General features: G+C 46.0%; 1 protein-coding gene across 3 annotated transcripts; it reads left to right on the top strand.

The window, feature by feature from the left end:
• RNPEP (arginyl aminopeptidase) lies at positions 1 to 23,790 on the top strand. Of its 3 annotated transcripts, none has more exons than XM_053250218.1 (11): positions 1 to 505; positions 5,127 to 5,267; positions 7,818 to 7,966; positions 9,838 to 9,954; positions 10,672 to 10,907; positions 12,125 to 12,238; positions 13,645 to 13,757; positions 14,949 to 15,057; positions 18,659 to 18,883; positions 20,542 to 20,695; positions 23,231 to 23,790. In XM_053250218.1, exons 1-11 carry the CDS (start codon positions 92 to 94, stop codon positions 23,271 to 23,273), a joined length of 1,815 nt encoding a protein of 604 aa, XP_053106193.1. In that variant the 5' UTR covers positions 1 to 91; the 3' UTR covers positions 23,274 to 23,790. The 3 variants fall into 3 exon arrangements, with proteins under 3 accessions (XP_053106193.1, XP_053106192.1, XP_053106191.1); XM_053250217.1 differs by lacking the exon at positions 5,127 to 5,267 and adding an exon at positions 4,938 to 5,078 and having other exon boundaries at positions 20,542 to 20,684; XM_053250216.1 differs by having other exon boundaries at positions 3 to 505; positions 20,542 to 20,684.
• The last annotated feature ends 2,545 nt before the right edge of the window (positions 23,791 to 26,335 follow it).

Below are 26,335 nucleotides of genomic sequence, written 5' to 3'. Positions count from 1 at the left end.
CCGCTCGCTCCTCCCAGTGGGCGGAGTTGGACTCGCTGTTCTCCGCCCCAAGCGGCGTGCGCGGGCTTGCCTCTGCCTTCGCTCGCCGACCATGGCGGCCCGGGACCCGGCGTCCGCCTGCAGCGTCGACTCCTTCCAGCTGAAGCACATGCACTTGGGGCTGCGCGTGGAGTTCGGGTCGGCGCCGGGCAGCGGGAGCCTGCAGGGGTCGGTCCGCCTGGAGCTGACCTGCCTGCGGGATGGCGCGAGCGAGGTCGTGCTCGACTCGCATCCCACCGTGGAGGTGGAAAAAGCCGCCTTGGCGCCGCCGGGGAGCCGCTGCAACCGCGGCGGCGGCGGCGGCGGTGGAGACGGCCCGGAGTCCGGCGCGCTGCGCCCGCTCGCTTTCCAGAACCGCCCGTTCGCCCGCTTCGGCTCCGCGCTGCATCTCACCCTGCCTGAGCCCTTGACCTGTGGAGACACGGTGGTGCTGGAGATCTCCTACCAGGCCGGAGGCGGCCCCGGGGTGAGTGAGTGACGGATCCGCAAGAGGGCGGCTGGTTCTCCGATGCCCGCCTGTCCTTGAGCCCTGCCTGAACCTTTTCCCTGGAGGCTGAAGCGGCGTGTTCAGAGCACAAGTTCTGCTTTTTGACCTGAAAGCCCTCCCCGTCAATGCGGGAAGGTGGATGGAGCCTGGTCGTGGTGGTTCGCTGATGAAGGAAAAGGCACTCTGCGCACGCTCAGGAGTGCCGCTTGCCTCTAAGGCAGTGCTCTTCATTGTAGGATCCTGGGGCCAGCGGCAGCCCCCATCAGTGCTAAGTTCAGCCCCCTACTTGTCTATTGGGCCTATGTGTGAAGCTTCACCCAAAGCTGAATACTCTGCACACACTCCCTAGAAATGTGTTGAGATTGCCATTCTCTCTGTGCAGTGCTGCAATTTGCCCAGTGCTGGGGTAAGTGGTTTCCTTTAAGGGGAACAGCTCTCTTGAAGTGCCAAGCAGGGAGTGCTGGGGAGTGTGTAGCTCTTTCCAGGGCTTCCCTCCTCTAACTCTTAAGGGAGGGCTCTCTCTTGAGGGCTCTCACAGCACTGAGAAAAGTGCAGCAGGAAATGGCTCTCCCATTGAAGGGTCTTTGCCAAAGTAGGACCCGCTTGAAAAATAGTGAAGATCGCTGCTCTGAGGCTTCACGACTGTGTTTCCAAAACTGAAAGCTGCCTGGGACCTCTCACCTGAGAATATGTACTTGCTCTGATTAGGCCCTGCCTTTGTTTTAGTACTGAACCACTGTTCCTTACTTCACAATATTATCATATTGAGTAGGCTTGTGCTTCTTATATTTGGCCTCCTGTCTGTGTGAGAGAATTCTTGCCTTATAGCCACACCCTCCCCTAATCTGGAGCATCAGCAGTTCTGTGCAAAAAGCTTCTTGGACCAAAGGGTAAAGAAAAGTCGCTCCCTTGCATTTTCTGCACTCCCTGCTTATCTCATGACCAGCTCTTTCCCTTTCATTTTGCGTGTAAGAAGAAAAATGACATTGACAGGCTTTTCACTTCCTCTGCCAGTTTATTAAAATTCAAAGAGCAAGGCCTCCTCATTTGCACTTCCCCTAATCATAAGCTCTCCGCACACTTGGAAATGAGTCCCACGGGATGCAATGGGACCAGGTAAAAGTGTGTGCGATGTTCCCCCAGCCCTGCTGCTTAAGATGCTGAGGACTGAACCTGGTACCTTTTGCCACTGAGCTGTGGGATTGCAACATCTAGTACTGGGGTATAAGAAGTTTCTTGAGTCTTATTTTCTTACAATAAGCTGGACTCTCTGCAGGAGAGTCTTTTACAGGGGTGCACACAGCAGCTCAGATTCCTGTGCAGCAAGGCGGTGCTCTCCAGTGCAGGATATGAAGCTGCCTTCTGCAAACTATTGGTCCTACTGGCTGGCAGCAGCCTTCCAGGGTTTCTGATTGGGGTTCTCCTCCCACTGCCCCAATCTGGAGATGCCAGGAATTGCACCTGGGAGCTTCTACATGCAAAGCACTGCGCTATGACCCCCTTTCTGCAGAATATTCTGTGTGTTCCCACCCCACAGCTCTTTTCTTATCAAACCATTCCAGTTGAGAGGCTGAAGAGCCTGTCTTAAAGGGTAGCGTCACGGACTGGATACACAAGTCGCCTTAATGTGGGGGACAGTTGGTCTTGGTGTAGCACTTGACACCATGATTGGCAACCCCCAAGTCATCTTATTTAGCTGAGCCAGGATATCCTGCCTTGGTCCCGTGGCAGTGAAGTCATGGCTGTGATAACTCATCCAGTGAGTGGCATTAAACTAGACTGGCAGAAGGTAACATCTCCCCATGGCAATCCCCAGACCAGCGCTTGTTTTCCTATAACACACTTTAACCAGCTTTTTGTGTTTGTTTATTTCCACACTTCTATTCCGCTCTTCCTCCAAGGAGCCCAACACGGTGTATGTCTGTCCTCACAACAAGCCTGTGAGGAAGGTTAGGCTGAGAGATAAGGGACAGGCCCAGCGTCACCCAGTGAGTTTCATGACTGAACGGGGATTTGAACTCTGGTCTTCCTGGTCCTAGTCCAACACTATAACAGTAACTTCTTTGCCTCTCACCCCTTTTTCAGTGCCTGTTCATTGGTGGTGTGGACATTCTGAGCTATATTTTGAGTATTGACAAGAATGAAGTAGTTCCTCTGGATTAACTATGTGATGTGCAAGTGTGAACGTGAGCATACACTCCTAGCTCTTAGGAATACTGGGTCAAACTAGACATGATCAGGATTTCCTCTGTTTTTAAGTTAATGGAACTGTTGGCAAATAGGGGAAGGGGTGCTGTAGGGAGAGAGGTCTTAACCCTTGCCCTCAGAATCATTTTCCTGATCTAATTCCTTTCTGTTGGCCAGTGGCTATTTGCCATGGGGAGAAACATACAGGTACATGTGCATTTTTTCCTGCAGAGCAAGCTGGAGCTTGGGCATGAGGACATTTGGATTAGGGGAGTGCACAAAACTGGCTGGCCTGGTTCGGTTTGAGTCCAGTTTGGTTCTGCACCCCCTTGAACCCCCCCCCGGTTGGTGTGGGGGGGAGTTCTTGAACTTAAAAAAAAATATTTATTTGTATTAGCCCCCTCTGGGCCCAGGCCACACAGAGGCTCATTGGGCATGCACAATGGCCTCTAAAATGGCCAATGTGAAGGGGATGAGGCCTGGAACAGGCCAAAGATAGCCAGAACAGGGCGATTTGCTGCGTATTGGAGGCTGGCGGGGGGAGGGGGAACCTCTGGAGGGGCCCCCAGAGGGGATGAATTCAAAAAATAAAATAAATTTTTAAGACTGTGGAACCCACACCACCACCACTGGCCACGCGGCTTCTGTCTGATACTGAAGTGGGGGTGGGGAGGGGTTGAGTTAGATATCTGACCATCAAACCCGATAGGTTCAATGTCGAACCTGTTCAACATTGAACCTGTTCGCACATCCCTAACTTAGATTGAGAAAATGTCACAGGAATTCATGAGGTGACCCCCTCCTCCAGAGTCTCTATCTGAACTCCCTTTAGCTGCTTTTAACTTTTGAAACACAGAGGGAGATTCTGATCTCCCACACCTCCTCTAGTTTCAACTTCAGTCACTGCACCCAAATCTTTTTGGTAATCTCTGACCCATAGAACTTAGTGGTGCAAACCCAGCACAGGGCTTGATGTGTTCTGTCCAGGTCAAACTTAGATTGGCAAATAGTTCATAATCCCTTATTTTCTTAACCACGTGTACAAAAGCTATAGCCGTATTGAGGCTTTTCATACCTGCAGGCTTCTGTTTCTTGGGTGCCTCTTTATGGCACCTCCAGTCTATGCAGTTCTGATTGAATTAATGTACTCTTTTTGGAAGTCTGGATATCAACATGTTAGATCAGCACTGTGTGTGCATGTTCATTGTTCTATTAGAACTTATAACAGCTGCCTTTAACTTGAAGATCCAGTTCTTACTGATTGTTCCACTCTGGATTATTCCAGGGTACTTTGTGCTAAGGAAGCCATCTAATGGCACAGTGGGGAAATTACTTGACTAGCAAGCCAGAGGTTTCTAGTTTGAATTGCCACTGGTATTTTTCCCAGACTATGGGAAACATCTATATCGGGTAGCAGCGATATAGGAAGATGCTGAAAGGCATTGTCTCATACTGCGTGGGAGATGGCAATGGTAAACCCCTCCTGTATTCTACCAAAGACAACCACAGGGCTCTGTGGTCACCAGGAGTCGAAACTGACTTGACGGCACACTTTACCTTTTACTTTTACTTTGTGCTAAAGGACTTGGGTGTATGGAGCCTGATGCTTACCTCAGTTTTTCCACCTAGCAATGTTGGAAGGATTTTAGTGTTCACCAAGTTATATACTGGAATTCTCATCTTGTTCCAGCCATGAAGGAAGGCCATTAGAACAATACTTTTGTTGATCATGAGGCTGCTGTATTGGATAGTGAGCCAGTATGCTATAGTGGTTAGAGTTTTGGACTATGACTTGACCCAAGTTCAAATCCCCATTCAGCCATGAAGCTCACTGGGAGAGGAGAGCTGGTCTTGTGGTAGCAAGCATGACTTGTCCCCTTAGCTAAGTTGATGTGTGAGCACTGTAAGATATTCCACTTAGGGGATGGAGCCGCTCTGGGAAGAGCATCTAGGTTTCAAGTTCCCTCCCTGGCTTCTCCAAGATATGGCTGAGAGAGATTCCTGCCTACAACCTTGGAGAAGCCACTGCCAATCTGTGAAGACAATACTGAGTTAGATAGACCAATGGTCTGACTCGGTATATGGCAGCTTCCTATGTTCCTGTGACTCTGGACCATAATGCAAAAATAAATAAGGGTGAACAATAGTGTGTTGTTTGCTAATGTGCAAGTTGCGAGAGCAAAATGAAAGTGCTTGACAATTGATCCTTTGCCTGATCTTATAGATATCCTGCCTGGATTCTTGTCAAACAGCCCAGAAGGAGAAACCGTTTCTGTACACCTCTGGCTTCCCTGTGCTGAACAGGTCCTTTTTCCCTGGCTTTCACACCCCAGTGGTCAAGAGCCCGTACTCTGCACACATCCAGGTAAAGCTTCCTATGGTTCATGGAGGACTGTCTTTTGTCTCTTGTCAGGTGTGTTGGCTTACTCCTGAGCAGACCGCAGGGAAGCAGAAGCCCTATATGTACACCCAAGGCCAAGCTGTTCTGAATAGATCCTTTTTCCCTTGCTTTGACACCCCTGCGGTTAAAAGCACATACTCTGCTATAATAAAGGTAAGCTACTTCCCAAGTATAAGGGAGCAGAACAATTATTGCAAAAATTCCATGTGGGAAGGTGTATGGATCATGTCATCAGTGCAGAGTTCATGGAGGGGAAAATGAACTCTTCTTCTTTCACTTATGTCTCACTATGTTTTCATTGTGGAACTCAAGGCAGTGTATGTGAGGTTCCCAGGAGGTCCTGTATCCAGGCACTGACCAGTCCTAGACCTGCTTTGCTTCAGCAGAGCTGCTGCCTCGTGTGCTGCAGTTGTAATTCTCCTTCTGAAAGAAACCTGGAACCCAGCTGAGCTGGTCCCTGTGTGTGACTCTTATGCACACAGACTTATTATTATTTATTATACTGCTTTACAACAAAGAAGTTCTCAAAGTGGTTTACATAGCAAAAGCAATGAAGATGGCTCCCTGTCTCAAAAGGGCTCACAACCTACAAAGAAACACAAGGGGGAGACGGCAGTACCCATTGGGAGGGACTCTGTACAGAGTTAAACAGAGATAGTTGCTCTTCTCCTGCTTGATATAACAGAGCCAACACTTTGAAGGGTGTCTCTTTGCCCAGTTAGCAGGGGGTTAATGGCTTGTACAAATACAAGGACCCCACAGCTTGAGCCTTTGCTCCATTCTGCTGTAATTTCTTGTGTGTGTCCGTCCCCTGCATGCTCATCCCATGTCTGTCAAGATCTCTCTGTTGCTTTCACTGTGGTTGATCTCTCTGTTGGTTGACGACTTCTGTGCCTTAGGTCTCCACAACTCAGACTCAACTCTGTCCTCAAATGGCTTTCTTCCTGCTTAAATGTTTTTTCAGGGTGTCCACAGAAAGAAGTTCTTTCCCTTTGTCCATTGGGGTCCCTCAGAGCACTTTGCCCTCTTGCTATATTTTCTCTATGCATGTCCCTGGCTGACCGTATCAAATCCTATGAGTAAGTACATGCAAGGATGATACCCAGCCAGTGTTCCCTCTAACAGGGATTCCCAGATGTTGTTGACTCCCAGAATCCCCAAGCAAAAGCCATTGCAGCTGGGGATTCTGGAAGTTGTAGTCAACAACATCTGGGAATCCCTGTTAGAAGGAACACTTTACCCAGCTCTATTCTCCACCCCGAAAGTTTCTCCCTTCATCCAGTTGAACATCTACATCTGCCAGTCTGACACATAGGCTAAAACCAGGCTCCTCCTGAACCTCCTATGCTTGTCCCTCAACAGTATTGCCATCCACCCTACTGAACAGGCCCAAAGCCTTGGCTTCACCTTTGGCTCCTCTCCCTCCTTTATTTCCCCATGTTCAGTCTGTCATGCAGCTTCTCTCCTTACTGTATTGCAAGAATGAGGTTCTTCCTCTCTGCCTTTTCAACAAAAGCTCTGGTCATCTCAGCTGCTGCAGCCTGCTGGACATTCATTGACTCATGTCTTCTCACCTCCATCCAGCACTCTGCTGCTATAATTATTCACCTGTCTCATTGTGCTTACCATGTCAGCCTTCCTCCCCTAATCCCTTCCCTGTCTGCTCCCAGATCCAGCACAACATTCAAAGCCCTCCATGGCCTTGTCCTTCCCTACCACTCAGCTCTTGTATCCCATTACATTCTTGCCCATGACCTTCATTCCAGCCCGGTTCACACAGTCATTAGTATCTAGGTTTTATGTGGGTTACCGACATTGGCATGATTGCATGAACCCACACCAAGCTGCGAATCTCACATTCATCTCTGGCCATAAACCACCTTGGCATGGTTTCACACCAGCATGCTAATGTTGGTAACCCACATTAAACCCCGATTTGGATGATTGTGTGAACCAGGCCTCATTCAGCACTATCATTCTCAGCTGTCCAAAGGTCTCCTGCTTCCTTGAACTTCTCCACCATTTGTCCCTCACTGTCTCTTATGCTTGCAGCTCCTGCACAGTGCAGTGCCTTAGTTACTCTGGGACAATGCCTTTGCCACATGGCTTAGTCTCCACTTCCCTACTGCAGGAAATCCCGGCCTTGGCTCCTCGGATGGTGGTCTGTATTAGCTCTGTGTTCTTCCAACCACTTAAAGCAGCTGCATCTAGGACAACTAAAATTTAGCATGAAGAAACCAACTCTTGGATTGCTGCCTACGCTAGTTTGTGGCCTTGAACCACTAGGTTTCATGTTTTAGCTCTGAATCCTGACATCTTATGCAGGGTGCTGCATACTTATAAAATTAAGTGCTGGTGGTGTCTGGAATGCATACGTTCTGACCTGAAGAAGAAAAGCTTTGCAGACTAGTGACATTGTTCTGTGTTGCATTCTGGTGGTATGTTTACTATATGTCCTCAGCTCAAAGAACAGTAATTGCTTAGACCTGTGTGGCTTCTTTCCCCTGATGTAACTAGTATGCATATTCTGTTGTATTGCAGGTTTTATCAGGTTTGCCTTTATCTTGTTTGTTTCAAATCAACAAATAAAGAATTTGAAAGCAGCAAGGCTTTTCACAGTAGGCAAAACGAGATCCAGCCCTAATCAGTGAGTGGGCTTCTTTCCTCCACACAATAGGCATTGCTTACTAATTTCTTTGTTAGGTCCCTGAAGGGTTCACCGCTGTAATGAGTGCAATTACTTGGGAGAAGCAGAAGGACAACACTTTCCTCTTCAAGATGCCTTTGCCTATTCCATCCTATTTGGTTGCCCTGGTTGTTGGAGACATAGTTTCTGCAAAAGTGGGACCCAGGTGAGAGGCTGCTGCAAGGAGAAAGGTGAACCTTTCTGAGTGAGTGTGTGCAGGGGGGTATCTAAGGTACGGCAGGCAGGGCATGTGCCCCGGGCGCCACTTGAAGGGGGGGGGCGCTGTTTTTTAAAATGAAAAAAAATATTAAATGGCCACCAAAAACAAAATGGCCACCGTGCATGCTCAAATGGCCTCCGCAAGGCCCTAGGCCATGCCAGGCCTCACAGAGGCCAATTGAGCATGCACAGTGGCCATTTTGTTTAAGGCAGCCATTTAAAAAAATGATTTTAAAAATGGACACCGCACATGCTCAAATGGTCCCTGCAAGGCCCTCAGCCCAGGACAAGCTGCAGCGGTGAATTAAGAGGCTGGTGGGGAGAGGGGGAACTTTTGCAGACCACCCCCATGGCCTTTAGGAAGCCCCCCGAAAGGGCTACAGGTAAAAAAATTAATATAATATAAGACACTGTACACATATTCAGATTGGCACTATGTACAGAGAATCAGGGCTTGTGGATACTGAGCTGAAGCTTATGAGCTAGGATTGTATTCATTTTACTTTGCTTCTTGTGATAAGTGAGTTAAATGTGATGTCTTAATAATATGGCTATTAATGGTGAGTTTGTCTTTGAATCAGTGTGAAATCCTTAGCATTAAGGCCACTGGGAGTTTCTTGCTCTCTTTCTCTCATTTTAACTGTCTTTCTGAAATACTAGAATATATTCCAAGCAGTGACATAGTTTACTCTGCACATCCTCTAATTATTTTCAGAGTATCTGGGAAAAGTCAAATTCTCCATTGATTTTTAAAACTTATGTAATGGTGATGCTACAATGCATAGTAGAGCATTAGACAGGCACTTCTGTTTAGTTTTCCAAGTATATCTCCACATAGTATTTGGGTATTTCATGAGCCCCAGCATACTGAAATTTGTAGTTTCCCAGCATTTTTTGGTCTGGCTACGTCCACTGCTAAATAGTTTTTGAGATATTAAAAGATTAATGAGCTTGACTTGTATTTTTGAGCTGATATTATGGTAAAGTTATCTGAAAGATGGGTGTCGGATGTTTGGACTGGGGGCGCAATTTCAGTGCTTGCCCTAGGCGCTATTTTCCTTAGATATGCCTCTGAGTGTGTGTGTGTGTGTGTGTGTGTGTGTGTGTGAGACAAAACAGCAATAAAACTTCAACAAAAATATCTTCATTTAAACAAAAACACAGCTATGTTGGACAGAGCTGGCCTGGGGCTACTCACTAGGGATGTGCACGGAACCAGTTTAGAGGCCCTTTATGGGCTTCCAAACTGGTTCGAATGACTGACAATTTGTCTGGTTTGAAGGCGGTGGGGGGAGGGATACTTTAAGGGCTGGGGAGGGTGCACTTACTCCTGCTGCATTTCCCCCACCGGTGCTCCATTTAAAAGGTACCCAGAGGGGGTAGCAGCATACTTCCGTGCCGCCCCAATGTTGTCCTTGGCTGGAAGTACCACATTGCACTTGTTCGCACATCCGCCGGGTACTTCCGGCCTAGGAGGACACTGGGTGGCAGGGAGGTACGCTGCCGCCCTGACGGGCACTTTTAAAATGGAACACCGGTGGGGGAAATGTGGTGGGAGGGGTAAGGGCACCCTCCCCACACCCTTAAAGGTATGCCCCCTGTCTTCGAACCGCGCACCATGCATATCACTACTACTCACTGGCCAAAAGCCTGTATGAAAATGTTAATTTGCATGTATTTTTTCATGCCCCAAGTAATCATGTGAGTGGTTGTCTGCAAGCTGAGGTTAATTAATATGTTGTGTTCATCCCTGCTTATGTGGCTAAGGCTGTTTTCTTACAACCTTCAAACCTTCCATTTTGATTCTTCCCCTGCTAGGAGTCACGTATGGGCTGAGCGTTGCCGGATTGATGATGCTAAGAAAGAGTACGATGGTGTGATTGAAGAGTTTCTGACTACAGGGGAGAAGCTTTTTGGGCCATACGTCTGGGAAAGGTACCCATCATGCTATGGAACTTGTTACTATGGCTGTGAAAAGACGCCATTGATCCAAGATTTGTCAGAGTTAACCACTGCAGCAAGGTTCTCTTTTTCTCTGTCCCTTTCCTTAAGGCAACTCTACCTGGACTTTTGTTAGGGTTGGGGAATGAATTTCAGCAGGTTAACAACCATTCCCACTTTAAGAGAACAAGTTCTAGTTGATAGGCAACTGCCCAAACAAACAGTGCTTTGGCTAGGTGCAGGCATTTAAATTTTGCCCTAGCTCTTTGGCAAATTTGGATTCCAGTAGCTGGAACTTACCAGAATTCCCAGTTTAGGGATGGGGCTGTAGCTCCATGATAAAGCGTGTGCTTTGCTTACAGAAGGTCCCAGATTCATTCCCTGGCATCTCCAGGTAGGGCTGGGAAAGACTCCTACCTAAAACACTGGAGAAGCTGCTGCCAGTCAATGCAGATGGTACTGAGCTAGACGGACCAAGGGTCTGACTCTGTAGAAGGCAGTTTTCTATGTTCCTAAGTTGAGCGATGATCTCTGCTCCTGCACAGATGTTTGTGTAGTAATTGGGACTTCATAACAGGACATAAGGAAAGGAGCATTCATGGAAAATCATGGTAATGCGCTCTGTGTGGAAGGGCATGTTGAATGCTGATTCTCATTTTCAAAGTGGGGGGCGGAGGAGACATCTTGTTCTAAGAAGCTTGCTTTTGACAGGTACGACGTTCTGTTTATGCCACCCTCGTTCCCTTTTGGAGGGATGGAAAATCCGTGTATCACCTTTGTCACACCGTGCCTGTTGGTTGGAGATCGTTCCTTGGCAGACGTGATCATCCATGAGATCTCGCACAGCTGGTTTGGAAATCTAGTCACCAATGCCCAGTGGGGGGAGTTCTGGCTGAATGAGGGCTTCACGATGTATGCGCAGAGGAGAATTACTTCAGTAATCTATGGTGAGTTGCCTGTCACTGATGTCCAAGCTGCAGTTGGACTATTGTTACCAACAGGGTTCCCTGTAAGAGGGCTTCCCAGATGTTGTTGACTACAACTCCCAGAATCTCCAGCTACAATGGTCTTTGGCTGGGGATTATGGGAATTGTAGTCAACAACATCTGGGAATACCTGTTACAGGGAGCACTGCTCAGAGCACTTGCCCCTTTGTTATTCTTTCTCTACGCATGTCCCTGGCTGACTGTATCAAATCCTATGAGTTTGAGTACATGCAAGGATGATACCCAGCCAGTGTTCCCTCTAACAGGATTTCCCAGATGTTGTTGACTACAACTCCCAGAATCCCCAAGCAAAAGCCATTGCAGCTGGGGATTCTGGAAGTTGTAGTCAACAACATCTGGGAATCCCTGTTAGAGGGAACACTGGTTACCAACACCAGTAGAGCCTGACTACGTACCAGGCTGAAGCTCTGGCTGGGAACAGAGATGTACAACTTGGGCCCTCCAGCTGTTTGTGGACTAAACTCCCATCATCTCTAGGCACAGTGGCCATTATACAGGGATGGTGGGAGTTGTAGGTCAACATCTGCAGAAGGACTGAAGTTGTGCAGCCCTGACCTGGAGACTGACCTCGCCAGGACAACACGCTGAGGAACCACGGAGCTGTGAATGGCTACATTAATACCTGGGGAAGAAGCAGGCTTTTTCAGACGCTGATTATTGGTAACTGGCTGAGGAAACTGTGAGCCAAACTGAATACTCTGCAAACCGATTGCAGTCAGTGGGAGCTTCCCTCCCAGGGAAAGTAGAAACAGTAGGGCCCTGATGCAGCCCCATGCATCAGGCTGCTGTTTATGTTTCAAAAACCAAATGTGCAAGCCTCAATCATGCAACCTGCCAATCTTCTAGTTTGGCCTCCACTTGAACTTTCTAGCAGCAACTGTTCTTTCTTCCAGAGAGTCTTACTGCTGGATATCTTGCAGAATTTGTTCTGCAGCTTGATATCAGTCTATCTGAACCAGCATGTAAACTGGGAAAGCTCAAATACAGGACACTTTCGTTTATTATCTGGCAAGTCCCAAGCTGCAGCTAACTGAAAATGTGGCTTTCTGGATTATGATGATGAATATTGTTTCCCATTGAGGTTAAGCAAAAATACTGGGTGTTGCACGAAGCTTCAGAAACTAGTGCACACTTTTTTGTTTTTTCTTTAAACTCAGGTGCTGCTTACACCTCCTTGGAAGCTGCTGCAGGGAGGGCTTTGCTCCGTCAGCACATGGACGCTACGGGGGAAGATCATCCTCTCAACAAGCTCAGAGTGAAAATAGAGCAAGGTCCGTGTTGACAAGACTGCCTGCAGACCCCACCCCCCCTGCCCACAAAAGAAGTTCTGCATTGGGAGATCTGAGGTTCCCAAACATAGCTAACATGGAACAGGGAATCAGTAAGATGTCCAACAGGCAGAGGATTGATTGATTGATTGATTGGATTTTTATACCGCCCTTCCGAAATGGCTCAGGGCGGTTTACAATTAAAACAGAAAACATTAAAAACAATTAAAACAGAGATACAAATATAAATACCAATTTAAAACAACTTAAAAAACAATTAAACTATCAAAACAATTAAAACCCTGAAAACCAGGTTAACATTAAAACAATTAAAAACTGATTAAAAACCCTGAAAGGCCAGGCCAAACAGATGGGTTTTAAGATTATTGTCTACCCTCAGGCCCTGTGTAAGAGCCCCCCCCTTTGTGAGAATGGAGGACTCTAAAAGAACTGTAGTCCAATAGACTACATGATGTACCATTAATTCCATGTCCAGCTGTAGAATCACTGAGTGGCTTCCAGCAGATTGCTGACTCTTTGAGGTTGTTCACATAGACAGGCAGTGGGGAAGGCAGGTTGAACTCAGCTTCCCCCCCCCCCCAAATGAGCACTTGACCTTGCTGGGAGTGCAGATTTGATTATGAGTGCGAACATCCCAGATGACCCATGCTTTGTGGTGCAATGCAGAGCTCTGGAGGCAATGTGTCCCGGCCTCCAGATATCCCACAGTGCACCAAATGACATGCATGATGCATTGGGGGATTCCCCCAGGAGATGGATGCTCTAGGCATCTGTCTTTGTGTCCGCTGGCGGCTGAACATAGCCTCAGTGAACACACTATTCCGGAGCCTGGGCTAAGCGCTCATTCAAGCCCTTAGCCCTGGCTAAGAGCTGGATATCAAAGCGGAGCTAGGCGGCACTGCCCCGCCAGGATCTGGCCCAGTCCTGGTGGTTCTCACACACAGCCTAACGCAGGATGGTCTTCTCTAGCCTGGGTTATGGTGCACGTGAGAATAGCCTCTTTATCACTTATTTACTCAAGAAAAGAGACTACTTGTAAGAATGGTAATGGAGGAATGGTAGGAATGTAGCCTCTTCAGATCCTATGTGTGAGTCAGTGTGGTGTAGTTGGAGAGTTGGGCTAGGAGCAGGGAGACCCAAGCTCAAATCCCTACATGACCATGAACCATGGGTGAGCCAGGACCAGTTGCCTTCTCTCAGCCGAAGCTACTTCTCATGGTGACTGTGTGCTTAAAATGGATGTTCCGTTGAGCTCCATGAAATGAGGAAGGGTGGGATAGAAGTGTAACGAAGAACCCTATTAAAAAATACTTGATCATTTATAATGGGTATTCCCCACTCATTGTAATAGTTTTGTAAGTCTTGGAATTTTTATTGCTTCCTACCAGGTGTTGATCCTGAAGACACCTATAATGAGACCCCTTATGAAAAGGGCTATTGCTTTGTCTCCTACCTTGCTCACCTTGTGGGGGACCAGAAAAAGTTTGATGCCTTCCTTCAGGTATTGTATGTTCTGGGGGTTCTCTGTGCTTTGTGAGAGTTTGAGGAAACTGTCTTCTGCTCATGTATGCTTGCAAGGGATGTTGCTCTACAAGTGATTTATGAAGCTTGCTTGCATCATGCCATTTGGTAAAAGGTGCTGCTGGCAGGCAGGGCCATGCCAAGCAAGCTAGAGTTCCCGTAGCTGCCATAATCCTATCAGGCATTGCTCAGAATTGAAGCATTACGCCTGTGGAGCTTGTTGGAGGGAGAAGCTGCACTGGAGAGACGCCTTCCTAAGCCACTGGAGAGACGCCTTCCTAAGCCTTCCCCCACCAGCGCTGTCTTTAAAAACGGGTCCCATGGGGCGGCAGCATACCTCCTTACTGCCCCAGTGCACTTTGGACCAGAAGTTCCTGGTGCATGAGCGTGATGTGTGCACATGCACCAAGCACTTCTGGTCCAACATGCACCAGGGCGTCAAGGAGGTACGCTGCCACCCCAAGGGACCATTTTTTAAGACCGCACCGGTGGGGAAAATGTGGCGGGGGAAGAGCACCCTCCCTGCGCCTTAAAGGTAACACACACACACCCCGGCCGTCGAACCGGTTGAATCACTGGTCATTCGAACTGGTTCAGAGGTCCATAACAGGGCCTCCAAACCGGTTCATGCACATCCCTAGCAGTGTTCTCTCTAACAAGAATTTCCAGATGTTGTGGATTACAACTCCCATAATCCCCAGCCAAAGGCCATTGCACGTTAGGTTGCTGGGAGTTGTAGTGAACAACTTCTCGGACTCCCTGTTAGAGGGAATACTGATCCCTAGTTCCCATCATCTCTGACTATTGGCCACTGTGGCTATGGATGATGGGAGTTGTAGTCCCAAAACAGCTGATGGTCTGAAGTTGTGCAGCCCTGTTCTAGAGGAAAGTTCTGTCTTTTTACTCAGGGGTCGGTCGGTAGCTTAGCAGGAAACACCTGTGAGGCTATGGCTCTGTGCATTAAATCCTTTTTTTATCTGACAGCAAAAAATCCTGGCTCATCATTATTTTTGTGCCAAATCTAGTTTGTGCAGGTTGCAGCTGACAGTCTGAACTTGAACTGTTATGCTCTGATACAAGAGCGGCTCATGAGTAATTGATATTGGGGGAAATGCCGGCGGTGCTCCAACCAGCCCACAGCATAACTCAGACCAATCTCTCTCTACGGCAGGCTTATGTCAACGAGTTCAAGTTTCAGAGCATTACAGCCGATGATGCTCTGGAGTTTTACCTGAAGTATTTCCCGGAACTGAAGGAACGAGGGGTGGATACCATTCCAGGTCTGCAATATTACCTCTTCTTAGATTCCCTCTGCTATTTGGGGTCTTAGTGGGTAATTTACGGAATCATTGGAGTTCAGGGCTTAGTATGTATGTATGTATTTATTTATTTATTTATTTAATACATTTATATACCGCTCAAAACATAAGTTCTCTGGGCGGTTTACAGGACAATAAAAGATTAAAACATTTCAAAAATTAAAATTAAGAAGTTAAAATTATTAAAACACAATTAAAACAGTATCTAATTAAAAGCTTGGATGAACAAATGTGTCTTGACTGCCCTTTTGAAAGTTGTAAGAGATGGGGAGGTTCTTATTTCAGCAGGAAGTGTGTTTCAAAGCCTCGGGGCAGCAATGGAGAAGGCCCGTCCCTGAGTAGCCACCAGACGAGCCAGTGGCAACTGCAGACAAACCTGCAGTAGACGGCTAGTAGGTATAGCCTTCTCAGTTCATCTTTGTAGAACCAAGACATCCATCCATCTGTTATGTTCTTTACCAAAATCTGTAGCTGCAAAGAACAATTCCAGAATATTAGCCAAGTATAGCCCTTATAGACGCATCATTTTGAGTTAGGAGAAAGATCTTAGTAGCAAGCACACTTCTTGTTTCTCATAGCACTTAGGGCAACTGAGTGCAACATTCCTCCCAGGGTTCTCTTGGGTGATCACATAAGCCAATAAGCTCCATCCTTGCATGCTAGCTTTTGCCAACTTGCATTCAGTGGCTTTGTACTGAGATTCTACCGGCCTGTTTGGCCATTCCACTTTCTCTCCAAGTTGTTTTTTTATCTGCTAGTTCTGAAGGGCTAAAGGTAGCAAAAGTCTTGCAACCTTTAAAGGTGTTGCACATGGATACTAACAACAGCATTAAGGATTCAAATAAGGGGCTAGCTGAAAAGCATCTGAATCTGGCTTCTGAAAGGCTTGTCATTGGGATGTTGCTGAATTCAGCCTCCCTCTGGCAAACTCTCATATGAACTGCCTTGTACTGAGTCAGGCTGCTGGTCTATCCAGCCCAGTACTATGTCTTCCAACAGAAAGTAGTTCTCTAGGGTCTCGGGTTTTTCCATGTACCAGTGGCTGAGATTCTTGCTGAAGATGCCACAGATGGAAATGGGAAATCATGCCTGCAAGTCATGTGGCCTACCCCTGAGCTATGGACCTGCCATCTCTGCCATGGACATAATGTATAGAATTGATTGCCACTCAGGTTGCTGCCCTCATACTATATTCCTGATTGCTTCTGGCAGGAGCCTGGAAGCCCTTGATGTGATAAGTGTAATGTGCCACTGACCCTAGAGGGGATGAAGTCTGCAAACTGATGCCACTGAAATCTGGGTAAAATGCAGTGACATTGAAACAGCCTCATGCCCCCTGCCCCTAGCACAAACACAGTAGTATCTCACAAGTATTTCTCTTCTCTGCCTGGTGCTTTCTACTGCAGTTCTCTCCAGTTCCAACTGCATGTCTGAAACCAAGGGGTGGGGGGAAAGTTCAGTGGGTTGCAGGAATTAAAGTGGGCAAGGAACATCCCTTCCTGAAACTGCTTTTATTTACAAAAACTGGCCACTGGGGCTTTGTTAATATATGTTGGTGTGCAATATGGAATTTGCCCCAAAGGTAATACAGTGGGGAGCAGGCTGTGTTAGTCTGCCTTTAGCCAAAAGGCAGACTAACACAGTGAATTTGGTAATATTACAGTATCAACAAAGAATCCAAATATTGTATGCTAATGTTTTAAAATGATACTAATAGTCTTCAATTATAGTTTTATTATCTTGACCACATAAGGTATAATTGGTTAAAATTAATAAAATATGTCCATGCATCACAATAAAGAATAATCAGAGATCTCATAAAAGTGATCATATGTCCAATTAAAAAAATTAGATCTGATTCATTTCCAAAATATTATGCTGTCTATAGATGGGAGAGGTATATGATTGCAGTGTCACGTTTTAATTGAAAAATGGGATATCTGTCTTGTAGTTATGCCAAACGCTTTTTGACTGAAATCGGTCATCTTCAGTGGCAATTAACAAGAACATTTTCACTTCCACTAGTAGTCTCTCATGGGGACTGAACTGGCAATAGCTTCTCCCTTCAGCTCTCCTTTGGCTTTCATTGTTAGAGGAAGTGGACCAGGTTCATCCAGAGAGAATAATCTGAAATGTTAGAGTAATAATGGATGAAAATATCATTGCAAACATATTGCTGCCAGTGTGGCAAGTCAGTTCTGCTGTGAATAAAATAATTCCCAAATGACTGCTTCTTGGGGCTTCTACTCTCAACCTGACTCTAGATTGAACTCCAGTGTGCATATGGTAAGTGAGTGTGTGCACATGCACACATACAGCCCAAGTATAAATGCTGACTCAATGCATAATGTATATATGTATAATGTATACAGTGTGCATTATATTACTATAACATAATGTAGAACTGCTGACACAATGCTGGGCATCTGGCAGGAATCCAGAGGCATCTCTACTAATGGAGTAGAAGTGCCTGGTGGTATAATCCTTGGGGGAGGGACATAGGAAGCTGCCATATACCGAGTCATCTAGTCCATCTAGCTCAGTATTGTCTACACAGATTGGCCGAGGTTTCTCCAAGATTGCAGGCAGGAGTCTCCCTCAGCCCTGTCTTGGAGATGCCAGGGAGGAAAACTGGAACCTTCTGCATGCAAGCATGCAGGTGCTCTTCCCAGAGTGGCTCCATCCCCTAAGGGGAGTATCTTATAGTTCTCACACATGTAATTTCTCATTCATATGCAACCGGGGGGGGGAGGGCCCTGCTTAGCAAAGGGGACAAGTCATGCTTGCTACCACAAGACCACATAATCTTGTTGGGCAATGAATGAAAGGTCTTCTCTGATCTCTCCCTGCCCTTCCTCTTGTACCTGATACAAGTTAAAGGCTCTGTCCTTCTCTGTTGTTGCCTGAATTGACCTCCTTTCTTCCCCCCCAGTCAGACTGCTCCCTTTCCTGTTGCCACAACCCCTTCCCCACTCTCGAAGGCGAGGAGCCACTGATCATGTCCGATGTCTTCCGTACTGGAGGACTGGGACCAGCCTTACTCTTTCTCCACCTTTTTAACTTTTTATTCAGAGAGAACAATTTTAACAACATATATTGAGATATATAAATATAACTGCTTTTAAAATTACAACTTTCAGCATAGTACAATATTTCTCTCTCGGCTTTATATAATACATAAATACCCATCTCACCCTTTTAGATAAACAAATACAATATAACCAAAAAATAAACACACTTCTCCACTTTAGCAAAGAGAAGAGGAGAGCAGTCCTTCCCCACATCCCAGCAACAGTGAGGGTCAATATTATCACAGAAACAACACAGTTGTCTTGGTACTTAGAAATTGTATTGTGAGCTAGTCTGCAGTGATGTAGTGGCAAAGAATGCATGCTGGGAAGTCCTTGCTTTGAATCTTGCCTCTGTAATTTACAGATTGCTGATATAATGTATATGAAGCACATGGAACAGTCGAAGCATCCTATATAAATCCTAAGTATTATGCTTCCAACTTCTGCTATTAATTCTGGTGAGCTTCCTTTTTACCTTGTTCTCACCGTAGGCTTTGAATTCGACCGATGGCTGAGTACACCTGGTTGGCCTCTGTACCTTCCTGACCTTTCACCTGGAGAAGAACTGATGAAGCCAGCTGAGGAACTGGCAGAACTCTGGGCATCTGCTGATCCCAACATGGAGGCCATTCGAGCAGTGGATATCTCTGCTTGGAAAACCTACCAGCTGATCTATTTCCTGGATAGGATTTTAGAGAAGTCCCCTTTGCCTGATGGTAAGATTCCTTCTGCTAGTATAGCACTGTCAGGACACATGGTGGACTCTGGCAAACTGGTGACAACTGGAGCTAGAATTCAGTGCCAGGGGCTTCTGGGCAGTGTGTGTGGGAAGTGAAAATGTGGCTCTTAGATAGTCTTTTTGCTATGGGCATGGGCATGAGCACAAGCACTTTTCTAAAGATAGAAAGGTCTGGGATAATTAATACATATATTCCAGAGGGGTAACTGTGTTCACCTGTTACAGCAAACATAAAACAATTTTGGGTTTAAAAGACACTCAGAATTACTATGGTATACACCTATGGAGGGGGAATGGTAAAAAAAAAAGTGCAAAATGGCTCTGAAATACATAGGATATACCTTGTGTATTTGTGAATACACAAGGTGCATTTTGTGTACTATGGATATTGATATACCATTTTCCAGCAAAGTTCTCAAAGCAGTGGAGAGCGAGAGAGAGATGAGATAAATACACTGGCCATTCACAACATTAGTAACCAGAGGCGTATCTAGGGAAAATAGCGCCTAGGGCAAGCACTGAAATTGTGCCCCCCTGTCCAAGCACCTGACACCCATATTTCAGATAACTTTACCATAATATCAGCTGAAAAATACAAGTCAGGCTCGTTAATCTTTTAATATTTCAAAAACTATTTAGCAGTGGACTTAGCCAGACCAAAAAATGCTGGAAAACTAAAAATTTCAGTATGCTAGGGCTCATGAAATACCCAAATACTATGTGGAGGTGTGCTTGGAAAACTAAACAGAAGTGTCTGTCTAATTTTCTGCTATGCATTGTAGCATCACCATTACATAAGTTTTAAAAATCAATGGAGAATTTGACTTTTCCCAGATACTCTGTAAATAATTAAAGGATATGCAGAGTAAACTGTGTCACTGCTTGGAATATATTCTAGTATTTCAAAAAGGCAGTTAAAATGAGAGAAAGAGAGCAAGAAACTCCCACTGGGCTTTAATATTAAGGATTTCACACTGATTCAAAGACAAACTCACCATTAATAGCCATATTAGCAAGACATCACATTTAACTCACTTATCACAAGAAGCAAAGTAAGAGCAATGAATACAATCCTAGGTCATAAGCGTCAGTTCAGTATTCACAAGCCCTGATTCTCTGTACATAGTGCCAATCTCAATATGTGTACAGTGTCTTATATTATATTAATTTTTTTTACCTGTAGTCCCTTTGGGGGGGCTTCCTAAAGGCTGTGGGGGGCGGTTGCAAAGGTTCCTCCTCCCACCACTGGCCTCTATGGCCTCACAGGTACCATTTGAGCATGTGCGGTGGCCATTTTTAAAAATAATCTTTTTTTTAAAAAGGCCACTGAAAACAAAATGGCCACCGCGCATGCTGAAATGGCCTCTGCAATGCCTGGCATAACCTAGGGCCTCACAGAGGCCATTTGAGCATGCACGGTGGCCATTTAGTTTTCAGCAGCCATTTTTAATTTTTTTAAGATTTTACAAAATGGCGCCCCCCCTTCAAGTGGTGCCAGGGGTACGTGCCCTGCCTGCCCTACCCTAGATACGCCCCTGGTAGTAACTGATGAAAGTACAGTCTGCCTAGCTTTGCTATGTTGGTGTTCCACCTGTAGTGGGAGAAAACTTACATTAACTATCCTTTCCTGTTAAGGCACTGTTGGGGAAATGAGTCGTCTGTACCCCAAGATCTCAAAATCTCAGAATGCAGAACTGCGTCTTCGTTGGTGCCAGATTGTCCTCAAGAACAATCATGAGGCTGAGTTCAGCCACGTGAAAGACTTCCTTCAATGCCAGGTTTGTGGCTGGTGGGTGTTTGTGTGTGCGCACACGCGTGCTTCCTATGTATACTAATCCACTTGCTGAATTGCAGGGCAATATCAGTCCTTGGTCAGAAGCTGTGGGGCTGGCTTGGAATTGTCTTTGCATGCTCCCTCCCTCAGAGTTTTTAAAAAACAACTAGATACATTTTTTAAAAGAGGCTTTTTAATGTTTTATCTGCTGCTTATATCTGGTAGGTTTTCTGTGTGTGTGTGTGTGTGCGCGCGCGCGCGCACGCACGCATTTTAGTTCTTAGTTTTTAGCTTTTTATTCACTTCTTAAATTTAAAACTTTTTAAACTTCTAATTTTAATTGTGGTTTTAGCTTGGTCGCTTAACTTGTTTCATTTTATTAATTTTTTACTTTATATTGTATCTTATTTATTGCTCGGGACGGCTCACAACATTAGTGTTCTGGAGAGGCAGAGTATAAATATTTTAAATTTGCATAGCAGGAAGTCCCATGCTCTTCTCCTCCACGACACACACCCCTCTCCACAGTGAAATCAACCCAGCTGAATTTTCCTTTTGTTGCTGTGGAGGGAACAGTGTCTACTGTCAGTGTCAGTGCTACGTGAAAAGCTCTGGGAGTGCTGCTGAGTTCCCAGCTAATGCACCATTGGCACTCACATGAGGGAGAGCAAATTTCAATGACCTCCCCTTTTCCTGAATGTGCTCTGTGCTATTTGGGAATGTGGCCCTGAGAGTTGCACTGCCTTCAGGGACTGTTACAGAGCAAGTTTTGTGACACGCCTTGGGAACCAAGTAGTTTTTGTTTGGCATATAAATAATTAAATAGAACTGCTTGGTCTCTAAAGTGTGTCACAAAACATGCTCTGTAACAGTCTCTCTCAGTGACTCTCTAGTGGCACAGAGCACTTTCAGGGAAAGGGGAGGTCATTTAAATTTGCTTAAGTTTTTGGTTTTACAAGAGGAAAATATTTAATTCATCAAATTGTAGGCAATGGTCTTGGGTATAAAAATAAAGGAAATGACATGTAATTACTTTAAGTCACCTTTCGATTTACATGTACTTGTTTTATCTGGCTCTCTTTCTCCTGTGTCAAAATATTCCCACACACTATTCCTCCCCTTTTGGTGAGTGAAGTTCATGCCATCCTTGTTCTGTGTCTTACTGTGTTCTTTTAATATGCAAACTTCATGTAGAAATGAAAAGGCAGTCTCCCAGCCTTCCCAAAGTTTAGTAGTTTGTTCAAAGCATCTGAAGAAGCCATCTGATACTCTCTCATTCATATATCTATATCTATCGATATATCATTGTTTAGTCCCGTTAGGATTTCCATTTAGACTCTGTGCTTCTTCACCCCTTAAATGTTTGCCTCAGAAAACTCCTACTAATTCACCAGTTCCCTCTCTCCATCCTCGAGCAACTGTAAAAAGTAAACACACACAACCCTTCCAACTGAACTCTCCTTCCACCTGTCACTTCCTCCCTCCCTCCCTCCCACAATGACGGCCCCAGCCCAGATAAAGCCACACCCCCAGCAATCTCCTTGGTAATGGGGATATGCACAGAACCGGTTTGGAGGCCCTTTATGGGCCTCCGAACCGGTTTGACAGCGGGGGGTGTCTAACTTTAAGAGTGGGGGAGGGTACACTTACCCCTGCCACTGCTTTCCCCCCACCAGCATCCTCCCCCCCCCCAAAGCCCATCAGGGCAGCAGCGTACCTCCATGCCATGTCTCCGACGCATCTGTGCATGCCGGCACAGGCGGAACATGCACGCCCGATACTTCTGGTCATATTCGGGTGGCAGGGAGGTACATTGCTGCCCCAATGGGCTTTGGAAAAATGGACGCCAGCGGGGGGTGAGTGGTGGGAGGGGTAAGTGCACTCTCACCCGCCCTTAAAGCAGCACCCCCGCTGCCTTTGAGCCTCCCCCTTGCAGTTCCGTGCACATCTCTACTTGGCAAGATTAAGAACTTCACAAAGTCTGAAGGGTAGACCCTCGCTTATTGGAAATGGTAAGCAGATGGTGGTCAGATTCCACCATGGGGCCATAGCTCAGTTATAGAGTATCTGATTCGCATGCAGAAGGTCTTGGGTTCAATTCCTGACATTTCCAGGTAGGGCTAGGAAAGACTCCTGCCTGAAACTGGGGGAGCTGCTGCCATTCAGAGCAGACAGTAATGAGCTAGATAGACCAATGGTCTGACTCAGTTCAAGGCAGCTTCCCATGTTCCATGAAATATCTGGTGCTGCAGTCACATTTAGCCTATATGATCTCATGGGCTGAATAAGCCCATTTTCCTGTAATCCTCTCTCTGGCTACTTCCTCGATGCAAGGATCTTAGTTTGAAGCTCTCCTTCAGTATACTGAATAATGGGTAGCCATGGTCTGATCTGTTGCAACTAGAATATATCAGCTGGCTGCATATCTAACAATCAGATTTGGAGAATTTCCTAACCTCCTTCCTAGGAAGCTATGAGATGCTGGAGGCAGCTGAGGTCTTGATGGCAGTGAATCATTCTAAATCCTTGTCTGTTTGCATTTTCTTATAGGGAAAGCAGAAATACACCCTTCCCATCTACCGGGCCATGGTGAGTGGTTCAGAGACTGCCCGTGCACTAGCCGTGAAAGTGTTTGGTGCCACAGCACCCCAACTCCATGTGAACGTCCAAAACTATGTTAAAAAAATCCTAGGCTTGAATACTGAAGAAAATTAGCAAGAAAATCGCAAAGCCAAAGCAATTTATTATCCGAGCTTCAGCAAATGTCTGTTGTCAAACCCTTTTTCCAGGTTCATAAAGTGTGAGGATGGGTCTCGCACTCCACAGAGTCACGTCTCTTCTACAGGACTCTGATAAAATGCTGGGATTTTTTATTCCCTTTCTAGGATTTCCTAGAAAGTGAAACTTCCTCATGGATAACTTGCTGGTTTAAATGTTTTTTTAAATTGTCTTTAAAGTTTGTAAACATAAAAGTTACAAAACTATATACACAAAGTTTATATGTCAAAGTATGTTTTGAAAATGTTAGATTGAATTAAATAATAATATTTGTGTGTTTCAATTTTTAAAAAAGCAAGGGTTGGTGGTTTTCATTAAATCAGTGACACTTTTGTCTGCCTTCTTTAGTCTTTGCATAGCCATCATGGAATATGATTCACCCAATCTATTTCCCCATGCTTTTATTGTGGGTACCTCCTTTTGCATAAAGAATCCTTGCAACAGTTGGTTGCTAATATAAGATAATTATTAATACAATGTTCATATACACTTGAAAAGATTAGAACATCCATCATATTGTTTATGAAGCACTTACAATTATTAGGTACTTCCTTTTTAAATGAACTGCAAGCTTCTGGGTGGGATCAACCAATTGGGAGGAAGTGGGCATGAAAAGTGGGCACAGGAACAAACCAGAGCCAAAATGGGGAAAATGCGTTCTCAACCAAATGCTAGAACAGCTGGAGTGTATAAAGGAAGTTGTAGTGCAGGATGAGTATGTCTGAGAAAAGGAGATAATTAAGAGGCAGGGCATGTCAAACTTGGAAAGAAGAAGCCAAAGCAAATGGCTCTAAATGCTGAGAAAAAGGGAAGTCTAATCAGAAGTTTACATTGAGTGTAAAGAACTAGATGGCAGCACTGAGGGCCATGGGCCTCCAGGAGCTGCCAGCTGCCCCCTCCCATTACCCCTGCACTGGGCACTTCTGGTTGCCACACTGCCCACTCTCTGATGTTACTAAGCTTGCAGAAGCTGCCCTGATCCTATCAAGATGAACCCTAAGACAGTAGCCCTTTGAGGCAGGTCTGTTCTTACTGCCATGGGTATTGCAGCCATGCTCTGTGATGTCGTCAGGCTGCATCGGGGAGCTGGCATGGAGTCAAGGCCAAGCGCCCAAAGGTAGGCATTGTCCAGGTTGGGCAGCACCAGGCGGGGTGTCCATTCTCAAATATCACCTCAGGGTTGCCTCCAGCATTGCTACACCCCTGAGTTAGCTGTATCAAATGCTGCAGAAAGCTTAAGAAAAAACAAGTGCCTTTTAATCTAAGTCCACCTGGATTCCAATTATTCTGTCAACAGATTTGCCAGTATCAGACTAATCCCTTTGGCAACCATGCAGGCCAGTGGCCACACCCTGAGTGGGCCGTTTGCCCTATTGTAGTTTCCTTCTACTGTCTACAGTTCTCCATTGCTATAGGGCAGGCCTGCTCAACTTAGGCCCCCCAGCTGTTTTTGGACTACAACTCCCATAATTCTCAGCCACAGCAGCCAATAGTCAGGAATTATGGGAATTGTAGGCCAACATCTGCAGGAGGGCCGAAGTTGAGCAGGCCTGCTATAGGGGCTGGCTGGTGAGCATGTGGTGGAGAGGCCAAGGGGGATAGAGGAGCCTCCTAGGTTGGTTCCAACTGTGTTCCTCAGTTGAACTTCTTGTTCTGTTCAGTTTAGCAACTTGGGATTTCTGAAGTGTTGCTAGGAGGCAACACTACCATTTTGTTAACTTGAAACTATTGCCTGATAAAATGGAGAAAGAGAAAACAGAGGGGAAGTAGATGGACTCTTGGGTAAGAAAATGAAAACTGACTCAAGCAAGTCTGTGCTAGAGTCTGACCCCAAATCAAACATAAATGAATACAAGCGATCAGTTTTTCGAAACGGTCTGCTGTACAGCAGCAATGAACTCTCATTAACCTTGACTGGATAATGCCCTGACATTAACCCTGCAAGAGATCAGGAAGATCAGTGGTGCAGTACTGATCGCCTCTAACCAGGCATAGCCTGGATTTCTACCCCCTCAGACTGCTGTTCGGGATGGAGCCACCACAGCCAAGCCTAGCAATGTCTAAAAAAATGAGGTGGGGGCGGTGCAATTGGTCTGCTCAGAATGCACATACAAAGGAAGTGGCTAGTCTGCTGCTTATCTCTGTGCAGTCCAGCAGGTGGCAGTAAGCACTGTGGCTTGAGAGAGAGAGAAGGGACGGATGCTGCTGAGGATCAAAGTCCTTGCTGGCTCTGCTAGGAATCCATTTTAACAAGCAGACGGTACAAGCCTAATATTGTACCACCACGGACTGCATGGAATTTGGCTTATGTCTGCTTTCTCATTTTCTCCATACTTTCAACAGCCACACATTATACTGAACATAGGTAGTCCAGAGCAGGCCTGCTCCACTTTGGCCACCCCCCAGCTGTTTTTGGATGACCACTCCCACAATCCTCAGCCACAGTGGCCAATAGCCAGGAATTATAGGAGTTGTAGGCCAACATCTGCAGGAGGGCCGAAGTTGAGCAGCCCTGCTCTAGAGCAAGGGTTCCCAACCATGGATTGCCAGATGATGTTGGACTACAATTCCCATCATCCCCAGCCACAATGACCTTCAGCCTGCTTTAGAGCCCATTGGCACAAAATGAGAACAGGGGTGGTGCTAGATACTCAGAAGGTCTGGGCCTAGGCTCACAGCCTCCTTTTGATAATTAAATTCAGGTGTTTTTTTGTTTATAAACCCAAATAAGTATGGTTTTTAAAGTCTCTAATATTATAGTATAGCGCCTATGAAGGTGGAAGCAACAGAGAGCAAGGTGAGGCTGGGAGCTCTCCCCTGCTTGGAACAGGTGCCTCCCCTGTAGCACTTCCTTTCCGGAAGAGGTCATGGAGGACG

This window comes from Hemicordylus capensis, chromosome 4, assembly GCF_027244095.1.
Source record: "Hemicordylus capensis ecotype Gifberg chromosome 4, rHemCap1.1.pri, whole genome shotgun sequence".
In the NCBI taxonomy this organism is placed as follows: domain Eukaryota; kingdom Metazoa; phylum Chordata; class Lepidosauria; order Squamata; family Cordylidae; genus Hemicordylus; species Hemicordylus capensis.
The sequence above is the reverse complement of the archived record's forward strand: the minus strand, read 5'-3'. Positions and strand labels throughout refer to the sequence as shown.